Raw genomic sequence first — 9,826 nt, 5'->3', positions numbered from 1 at the left:
ATCCGATTGAATGAATGAATCCCAGGGGGCAGCTCAACCCCTTGGCCCCCACCCCCCACCCCAAACGCCCCCAGAGATGAGGTCTGGCCCCCGGCCTCAATTTTCCTTCCTTAGGACCCCGTCCCCTACCCAGAGGGGGGCTTGGAGAAGGGCGGGACGTTGCTGTCCGGGACAGACTCAGAGAGGTTGGGAGGCTGGCCTTAGGTCGCACAGCATCCCAGGACAAAACGCTTCCGTCCAGGACGGGACTCCTCACCCAGAGCTCGGAGTGGGGTCCGGGGGGGTCCGGTGTGGGGAGAGGGAGAGGAGGAAAAGTGTCGTGTGTCCCCCCCTCCGCCCCCCGCCCTCTTCCCTAGCATCCAGTAATGGTGGGGGCAATAATAATTGCGGTATTTGTTAAGCAGCGTGGCCTACTGGAAAGAGCCCGGGCTTGGGAGTCAGAGGCCATGGGTTCTAATCCCGACGCCGCCACCTGTCTGCTGTGTGACCTTGGGCGAGTCACTTAACTTCTCTGAGCCTCAGTTCCCTCATCTGTAACACGGGGATGAAGACTGCGAGCCCCACGTGGGACAACCTGATCACTTAGCATCCCCACCCCCTACAGCGCTTAGAACTGTGCTTGGAACATAGTAAGCGTTTAACAAATGCCATCATTATTAAGCGCTTACTATGTGCCGGGCGCTGTGCTAAGCGCTGGGGTGCATCCGAGCAAATCGGGTTGGACACAGTCCCGGTCCCACGAATGGGGGGTTCGACATATATACCTGCATATATGTTTGTACATATTTATTACTCTATTTATTTATTTTACTTGTACATATCTATTCTATTTATTTTATTTTGTTAATACGTTTGGTTTTGTTCTCCGTCTCCCCCTTCTAGCCTGTGAGCCCACTGTTGGGTAGGGACCGTCTCTATACGTTGCCAACTTGGACTTCCCAAGCGCTTAGTCCAGTGCTCTGCACACAGTATGCGCTCAATGAATACGATCGATTGATTGGTTGATTGACAGAGGAGGTGACTGAGGCCCGGAGAATAATAATAATAATGATGATCATCATCATCAATCGTATTTATTGAGCGCTTACTGTGTGCAGAGCACTGGACTAAGCGATTGGGAAGTACAAGTGGGGAAATCATTAATAAATGATGATGGCATTTATTAAGCACTTACTATGTGCCAAGCACCGTTCTAAGCGCTGGGGGGGATACAAGGGGATCAGGTTGTCCCCCGTGGGGCTCGCAGTCTTCATCCCCATTTTCCAGATGAGGGAACTGGGGCCCAGAGAATCAATCAATCAATCAATCAGTCGTATTTATTGATGATGATGATGATGATGATGGCATTTATTAAGCGCTTACTATGTGCCAAGCACTGTTCTAAGCGCTGGGGGGGGATACAAGGTCATGAGGTTGTCCCACGTGGGGCTCACAGTCTTCATCCCCATTTTACAGATGAGGGAACTGAGGCCCAGAGAAGTGAAGTGACTCGCCCAAAGTCACCCAGCTGACAAGTGGCGGAGCCGGGATTTGAACCCATGACCTCTGACTCCAAAGCCCGGGCTCTTTTCCACCGAGCCACGCTGCTTCTCCTTTATTTATTGAGCGCTTACTGTGTGCAGAGTTACAGGGGGGCTCGCAGTCTTAATCCCCATTTTCCAGAAGAGGGAACTGAGGCCCAGAGAAGCGACTTGCCCAAAGTCACTCAGCTGACAAGTGGCGGAGCCGGGATTTGAACCCATGACCTCTGACTCCAAAGCCCAGGCTCTTTTCCACTGAGCCACGCTGCTTCTCCTTGATTTATTGAGCGCTTACTGTGTGCAGAGTTACAGGGGGGCTCCCAGTCTTAACCCCCATTTACCAGAAGAGGGAACTGAGGCCCAGAGAAGCGACTTGCCCAAAGTCACCCAGCTGACAAGTGGCGGGGCCGGGATTTGAACCCATGACCTCTGACTCCAAAGCCCGGGCTCTTTTCTACTGAGCCACGCTGCTTCTCCTTTATTTATTGAGCGCTTACTGTGTGCAGAGTTACAGGGGGGCTCCCAGTCTTAACCCCCATTTTCCAGAAGAGGGAATTGAGGCCCAGATAAGCGACTTGCTCAAAGTCACCCAGCTGCCAAGTGGCGGGGCCGGGATTTGAACCCATGACCTCTGACTCCAAAGCCCGGGCTCTTTTCCACTGAGCCACGCTGCTTCTCCTTGATTTATTGAGCGCTTACTGTGTGCAGAGTTACGGGGGGGCTCGCAGTCTTAACCCCCATTTTCCAGCAGAGGGAACTGAGGCTCAGAGAAGTGACTTGCCCAAAGTCACCCAGCTGACAAGTGGCGGGGCCGGGATTTGAACCCATGACCTCTGACTCCAAAGCCCGGGCTCTTTTCCACCGAGCCACGCTGCTTCTCCTTTATTTATTGAGCGCTTACTGTGTGCAGAGTTACGGGGGGGCTCCCAGTCTTAACCCCCATTTTCCAGAAGAGGGAACTGAGGCCCAGAGAAGCGACTTGCCCAAAGTCACCCAGCTGACAAGTGGCGGGGCCGGGATTTGAACCCGTGACTTCGTGGGCCAACCGGCTCACCTCGTAACCTCCCCAGCGCTTAGAACAGCGCTTTGCACAGAGTAAGCGCTTAATAAATGCCATTATTATTATTAGCATTCTGACTCCCAAGCCCATGCTCTCTTCTCCCCCCCATCCTACCTCCTTCCCTTCCCCACAGCACCTGTATATATGTATATATGGTTGTCCATATTTATTACTCTATTTATTTATTTTACTTGTACATATCTATCCTATTTATTTTATCTTGTCGGTATGTTTGGTTTTGTTCTCCGTCTCCCCCTTCTAGACTGTGAGCCCGCTGTTGGGTAGGGACTGTCTCTATGCGTTGCCGACTTGTACTTCCCAAGCGCCTAGTCCAGTGCTCTGCACATAGTAAGCGCTCAATAAATACGATTGATTGATTGATTGATTACTCTATTTATTTATTTATTTTACTTGTACATATCTATCCTATTTATTTTATTTTGTCGGTATGTTTGGTTTTGTTCTCCGTCTCCCCCTCCTAGACTGTGATCCCGCTGTTGGGTAGGGACTGTCTCTATGCGTTGCCGATTTGTACTTCCCAAGCGCCTAGTCCAGTGCTCTGCACATAGTAAGCGCTCAATAAATACGATTGATGGATTGATTGATTACTCTATTTATTTATTTATTTTACTTGTACATATCTATCCCATTTATTTTATTTTGTCGGTATGTTTGGTTTTGTTCTCCGTCTCCCCCTCCTAGACTGTGATCCCGCTGTTGGGTAGGGACTGTCTCTATGCGTTGCCGACTTGTGCTTCCCAAGCGCCTAGTCCAGTGCTCTGCACATAGTAAGCGCTCAATAAATACGATTGATTGATTGATTGATTACTCTATTTATTTATTTATTTTACTTGTACATATCTATCCTATTTATTTTACTTTGTCTGTATGTTTGGTTTTGTTCTCCGTCTCCCCCTCCTAGACTGTGAGCCCGCCGTTGGGTAGGGACTGTCTCTGGATGTTGCCAACTTGTACTTCCCAAGCACTTAGTCCAGTGCTCTGCACATAGTAAGCGCTCAATAGATAAGATTGATCAATCAATCAATCAATCAATCGTATTTATGATGAGGAGGATGATGAGAAGCGAAGTGGCTCGCCCAAGGCCCCAGGGCAGAGGAACCAGGCCGCGGCGGCTTGTTGTGATTTTCCTCCTTTCTCTTCCCCCGAGTTTCCCCTTTCAGTCTCCGCGGCTTCGCGCCGATAGTAAAAGTTTCTATTAATACCGCCCTCCCTCCCTCCCTCCCCCCTCCCGCCCGGAGCGAGCTGCGCCGCCGCGCGAGCGAGGGATTCCCTCTGACGTCATTGCTAGGATACCAAACAAACACACAGAGCGCGACCAAACTCCATATATGGCTAATTGCGTCACAGGAACCCCCAGTGGGCGGGGCCAGGGATCCCCCCCTCCCTCCCGGGCCTCTTTCACCGGCTATTTCTCCCCGAAGCCGGGTCGCCGGAGGCTCATTTCGGGGAGGGGGGCCTTCGGGGGCGAGCGGAGCCCGGGCCCCGCCGCGTTGGAAGCGGCCGCGTCGCCCCAGGCCCCGGTTTTCACGGGGTTCGCGGGGAGCCCGGGTGACGTCAGGAGGGGAGCGGCTGGATAAATAGAGGCGGCCGCTCCGGCCGATTCATTCATAAGATTGCGAGCGGAGCCGGCCGGGGAGGAGCGAGTGGATCGGGGACTTTGGACCGGGGACTCCGAGGCGGCGCGGGGGGCCGCCCCTCACCGGATTCGGGGCTGTGTCGTGGGGGGGCCGCGGAGGAGCGGACTCCCTTGGGCGAAGACCGACGCCCCGCGCCCACCGGCGACTTGGGATCTTGGAGGGGCTTTTGGCCTTCGACGGCATCGCCCGGACTCCTCCCGCGGCCCGCAGCGGCCTCCGTCGTCCCCCCCGGTTGGAGCTACGGGGCTGAGTCGGGAGCCCGCCGCGGATCGCCAGCCCGGAGCCGTCGCCCGGCCCCCGCGGGCGGCCCCCGTCTTCCCGGGACCCCGGCCCGCCCCCGCCGCCGTCGCGCGCCCCGGAGTTGCCCGGCTCTCACAACCTTGGCTTCCAGACGGCCCCGGCGCGGCCACAGGCTCCCCCCTGGGCCGAGGGAGATGTTTCAGGCGTTCCCCGGAGACTACGACTCCGCCTCCCGGTGCAGCTCGTCGCCCTCGGCCGAGTCCCAGTACCTGTCCTCGGTGGATTCCTTCGGGAGCCCCACCCCCACCGCCGCCTCCCAGGTAGGTGCCCGGCCGGTCCCGGCGGGGTCCCGGGGGCCAGAAGTGGGAGGCGCGGACCGGCCGGAGGCGTGGGGAGCGGGAGCCGAAACAGCTTGGGAAGTAGGAGTCCTGCCTGAACCGGGAAGAACTGCCCCGTCGCCCAGGCCCCGGGAGATGGAGGTAGGAGGCTGCAGGGCGAGGGAGGTCATCAGGAAAGGGTCGGGGCACGCTGCAAGGCTGCAAGCCGGCGTCTGGGGCACCACCCGGGCAGGACCGAGGGGCGGGTCGCCAAGCCGCAGTTGCGGGAGGCGCGAGGGGGATCGCGCGGGCCGCGGCCGGCGGGCGGGACGCGTCCCGGTAAAGCGGCGCGGGTCCCCGCGCCCCTCCACGCCCGCCCCGGCAGCCCGGCCCCCCTCCGGGGGTAGGCGGGTCTCGAACCCGCGGCCGCGGCCTCCACCTCCGGCGCCGGAACGTAACGGGGGCTCCGTGCGTAACGGCTGACGCGCTGGAATCCTCCGTCTGACGTCGGGCACGCACAGCGCGCGGCCTCCGCCCCCTGACGTCCCGGGAGCGTTCTATTTTGGAACGCCGAGTCGCGTTGCTAAGAGAAGGGGGAACCCGGGGCTCCTATTGGCTGCCCGGGACGAGAGGCGACCAATCCGCTCCTCTTTCCTCCCCGCCTCCTTTCCCCCGTACTCCAACTGCCGCGTGGGGCCGGCGGCGGCGGCGGCGGCGGCGGCTGCTCCCGCTGCCGCGGAGCCCCCGGGGCTTGTCACGATGGAGCGGTCACGCCGTTTCCCCCCCCGGGGCATCGGACCCGCCGCACCCCGAGACTCCGATCCGTCGCCACCGGCGGGGGAGGGCGGATCCCCGCTGTCCCTTGCCGTCGCGGTACCCTCGGGCGGAGGAGCGCCGGGGACGGGACGGGAGCGGCGGCCGGCTTCCAGTCGCCCAAACCGCGCCCGCTACGGAGAAGGCCGGGGCCGCGCGGCCCCGTGGGGCTGCAGGCCACGACACGCCGATGCCCGGCGGCGCCAACCCGGAGCCGCGCGTGTCGGGACCTGTGGCGGCTTTCCCCGCAGTGTAGCCTTCTCACTCGCCGGGCCCCCGGGGGAGAGGGGGTCGTGGGAAACTCATTTCCCCGCCCCGCTTCCCCCCCATCCTCCCTCCCTCCCTCCATGGGCTTTGCGTTAGTTGCCTGGTCGAGGGCACCGGGTTCGGCAGCCCCCGACCCTCGGGGCCCGGCCGGGATCGAGCTCCCTCCTTACCGGCGGGAGCCCTCCTGCCTAAATCTACTCTAACGCCGAGATGGACCCCCGGGGAAGCGGGGAAGAGGGTGGGAGCGGGGCTCGGGAGGGGGGCGTGGCCCCCAGGTGAAGCGGGGGGGAGCCCGGGCCCGGGACCCTCCCCGTGGAGACCGGACACGAACGAGCCGGAGAAACCCGGGAAGAGCGCGGGGCTGGGACCTTAAGGATCCGGGCCCTCGTGGAAATCTCCGCCCGCCTTGGGCCGCCGGCAGCCGGGGAGGGTCTCCGGGGAGAGGGGCTCGCGTCGGGGGTCCGGGGGCCCAGACTGTCCCGCTCCTCGTGGCCCGTCCCTTGTGGACTTCCCTTAGGGGGGCTCGGCCTGCCGCGGCCCCTCCGAGCGGGCGGGCGGGCGTGGGGGGCTGGGATCCGAGCCGGAGAGCCCACCCCCGGTCAGGGGCCTGAGGGCTGATGTCCGGCCCGGTCCTGCGGACGGGCCTCCGCGGGGGGGGGATTGGGGCCGCATCGTCAGGGGGCAGACGTAAACCCTCCAGGCCGCGGGCGCAGGGCGCCCTGGCAGTGCCTCCTGGGGTCAGGGGTCAGGGATGGGGGTGGCCAGAGGGCATGGGGGAGCCGGTCCCCTTCCCAGCAGGCCTGCCCCCCCCAACATTCACCTGTACCCAGTGGGGACAGGTACCTGGCCTTCACTTTCTCCATTCCCCCTAGGCCAGCTTCCCCCCCCCCCCCCACCTCTCCCAGGGGCCCCTGCTGGCCCCTCCCAGCTGCCCCCCCCTCGCCCCTCCCTCCCGGCTCCCCCTCCCCCCCCCCCCCAGCTCTCACCAGCTGCTGCTTTCCTCTGGGATCGCAGAGTCCGCTCTCCCATGGGCCTGGGGGCTGCTGCCTCCCCCTCCTCCCCCCTCCTGGAGCCCCCGAAGCCCCTCCTAGGGCTGATTCACCACGGTCTCGGCCGGCGGTTCAGGCTCCCGGGTAGGAGGCAGAGGCAGCTCTGCTCTCATTAGCCAGTGCGTCATGGTGGCAGTGGCGGCGGCAGCAGCGGGCGGGTGGAGTGGGGGCTCAGAGCCTGACACACACGCTCGCACCGGGGCCGGAGGTGAGTGAGTGTGCGTGTGTGCCTGTGCAGGAGTGCACCGGCCTCGGGGAGATGCCCGGCTCCTTCGTGCCCACCGTCACAGCCATCACCACGAGCCAGGACTTGCAGTGGCTCGTGCAACCCACCCTCATCTCCTCCATGGCCCAGTCCCAGCCTCCACAGCCTCCACAGCCGCCCCTGCCTCCGCTGCCGCCTGCCGTCGACCCCTACGACCTGCCAGGGACCAGCTACTCCAGCCCCGGAGTCAGTGGCTACGGCGCGGGCCCGGCCCCGGCGGGCCCGGTGCCCGGACGCCCCGCACGGGCCCGGCCCAGGAGGCCCCGGGAGGAGACGGTGAGTGCCAGCGGCCCAGGAGGTGGCGGGGGGGAGAGGGGACACCAGACCCCCGGTTCCGGGGGGGTGGGGCGTCCGCCCACTCGGTGGCAAGAGCGGGGAGGCCGTTGGGAGCCGCCCTCAGCGGTAGACCGAGCCGAGGCCGGTCGGCGGCCGTGACCTCCCGCTGGGGGTCACGACCCTTGGCCTCCCGGGACCCGTCCCCAATGGGGTTGGCATGGCGCCGGGACCACGGGGCAGACCCCGGGGTGGACCCCGGGGGGCCGGGCTCCCGGCGAGGTCCAGGCCCCGCGTCTCACGGCTCGCCACCTCCACCCCGCAGCTCACACCTGAGGAGGAAGAGAAGCGTCGCCTTCGACGTGAGCGGAACAAGCTCGCCGCAGCCAAGTGTCGCAACCGGCGGAGGGAGCTGACGGACCGACTGCAGGCGGTGAGGCCCCTCACCCCCTAGCCCCTGCCCCCTCTCCCACCCTCCTGGTCTTCGTCTGGCCTTGGACTTCCTCCACCCAGCCACGGTGACATCCTGGCCCGCGACATCATCCACCTTGCCACAGTGACATTCTGGCCTGGGTGTGAGTCCCTCCACCTCTCCACAGTGACAGCCTGGCCTGTCAGTGACCCCCTTCTCCCAGTCACGGTGACAGTCTGGCCCGGGTGTCAGACCCCCTCCGCCTCTCCAGGGTGACAGTCTGGCCTCTGTGTGATGCCCTCCTCCTAGTCACAGTGACAGTCTGGCCTGTGTATGACCCCCCCCGCCCCCTTCACCTAGCCACAGGGACAGCTTAGCCTGTGACCGCCCCCCCCCCCCCCCAACCTCTCCACAGTGGCATCTTGGCCTGTGACTCCCTCCACCTGGCCACAGTGACAGTCCGGCCTGTGTGTGACCACCCCCTTGCACCTCTCTGCAGGGGTAGCTTGGCCTTTGACCCCTCCTCCTAGCCACAGGGACAACCTAACCCGTGTCACTGTCCAACTTGACAGACAGTGACAGTCCGGCCTGTGTGTGAGGACCCCTTCATCTAGACACAGTGACTGTCCGGCCTGTGTGTGAGGGCCCCTTCACCCAGACACAATGACATCTGGCCTGTGACCCTCTCCGCCTAGCCACAGTGGCGGTTCAGCCTGCATATGAGACCCCCCTCCGCCTCTCCACAGAGGCATTCGGACCTGTGTCCCCCTCCACTTCACCGCAGTGGCAGCTTGGCCCGCTGACCCCCTCCAGCTAGCCGCAGCGGCAGCTTGGCCCGCTGACCCCCTCCAGCTAGCCGCAGCGGCAGCTTGGCCCGCTGACCCCCTCCAGCTAGCCACAGTGGCAGCCTGGCCCGTGACCCCACCCACCTGTCCCCAGGGCAGCCTGGCTCCTACGCGCCCCCAACTTGATCTTGAAACCGAGCCGGGGCCCGATGGGAGACCAGGGCCCTCGGGCCCTCGGGCGCTACCGTAGCCAGTCCATCCCTCCCCCTTCCCCCGGACCCCCTGGCCGAGGGTGGGTCGCCTGGTCCAGTCCGGGCGCTTTCCCCGGAGGGTGGCCGGGTGGGGGACGTGGCCGGGGGGCCCCCCTGACCTTCGCTGGTCCCCGCCCGCAGGAGACGGACCAGCTGGAGGAGGAGAAGACGGAGCTGGAGTCGGAGATCGCCGAGCTGCGGAAGGAGAAGGAGCGGCTTGAGTTTGTGCTCGCGGCCCACAAGCCCGGCTGTAAGATCCCATTCGCGGAGGGGCCCGGCGGTGCCCCCAGTGAGGTGAGCACTTTCCTGTCGGCCGCGAGAGAGGATCCGTTTGGGCTGGCGCCCTTCCTCCCTCCGCCGCCGCCGCCGCCGCCGCTGCCGCCCCCGCTGCCGCCCCCGCCGCATTTCCATGGGCACCAGGACCCCGGGCAGGACGCCCCCCTGACCCCTTCTTTCTTTACACACAGTGAAGCCCTGGGAGACCCCTACCCCGTTAACCCTTCGTACAATTCTTCGTTTGTGTTCACCTGCCCAGAGGTCTCCACGTGCGGGAACGCTGAGAGGAACAGCAACAGCGAGGCACCCTCAGACTCCCTCACCTCCCCCTCCCTCCTGGCCTTGTGAGCCTCAGCGGGGGGAGGGGGAGCCCCCGCCCCATCCTGCCCGCTGCCCCACTCCCACGTGTCCTACCCTGGCTTTGTTCCACGAAGCAGAGGGGTGGCCCCCCGCAACCGAGTCTGTTTCTGGGGCAGCTGGGAGTGCATCGCCGGGACCCCCGGAGGGGCGGGAGGAGGGTGGTGGGGGGGTCGGCCTGGCTCTGAGCTCAACAAGGAAGGACCCCGGAGTCCGGCGGTAACCCGCCCTTTCCCCTCCACCTCCTCCCCCGGCCCCCACCAAGGGGTGCCCATGTGGCCCA

At 63.5% G+C, this 9,826-nt stretch overlaps 1 protein-coding gene across 1 annotated transcript; it reads left to right on the top strand.

Annotated features, from left to right (window-relative positions):
* The first annotated feature begins 4,037 nt into the window (after positions 1–4,037).
* On the top strand, positions 4,038–9,619 carry FOSB (FosB proto-oncogene, AP-1 transcription factor subunit). Its single transcript, XM_038767185.1, has 4 exons — positions 4,038–4,798; positions 7,163–7,465; positions 7,788–7,895; positions 9,052–9,619. Exons 1-4 carry the CDS (start codon positions 4,673–4,675, stop codon positions 9,532–9,534), a joined length of 1,020 nt encoding a protein of 339 aa, XP_038623113.1. The 5' UTR covers positions 4,038–4,672; the 3' UTR covers positions 9,535–9,619.
* Positions 9,620–9,826: the final 207 nt, after the last annotated feature.

Source organism: Tachyglossus aculeatus, chromosome 26, assembly GCF_015852505.1.
Source record: "Tachyglossus aculeatus isolate mTacAcu1 chromosome 26, mTacAcu1.pri, whole genome shotgun sequence".
In the NCBI taxonomy this organism is placed as follows: domain Eukaryota; kingdom Metazoa; phylum Chordata; class Mammalia; order Monotremata; family Tachyglossidae; genus Tachyglossus; species Tachyglossus aculeatus.
Note: the sequence above shows the minus strand (reverse complement) of the source record. Positions and strands in the feature narration are given on the sequence as shown.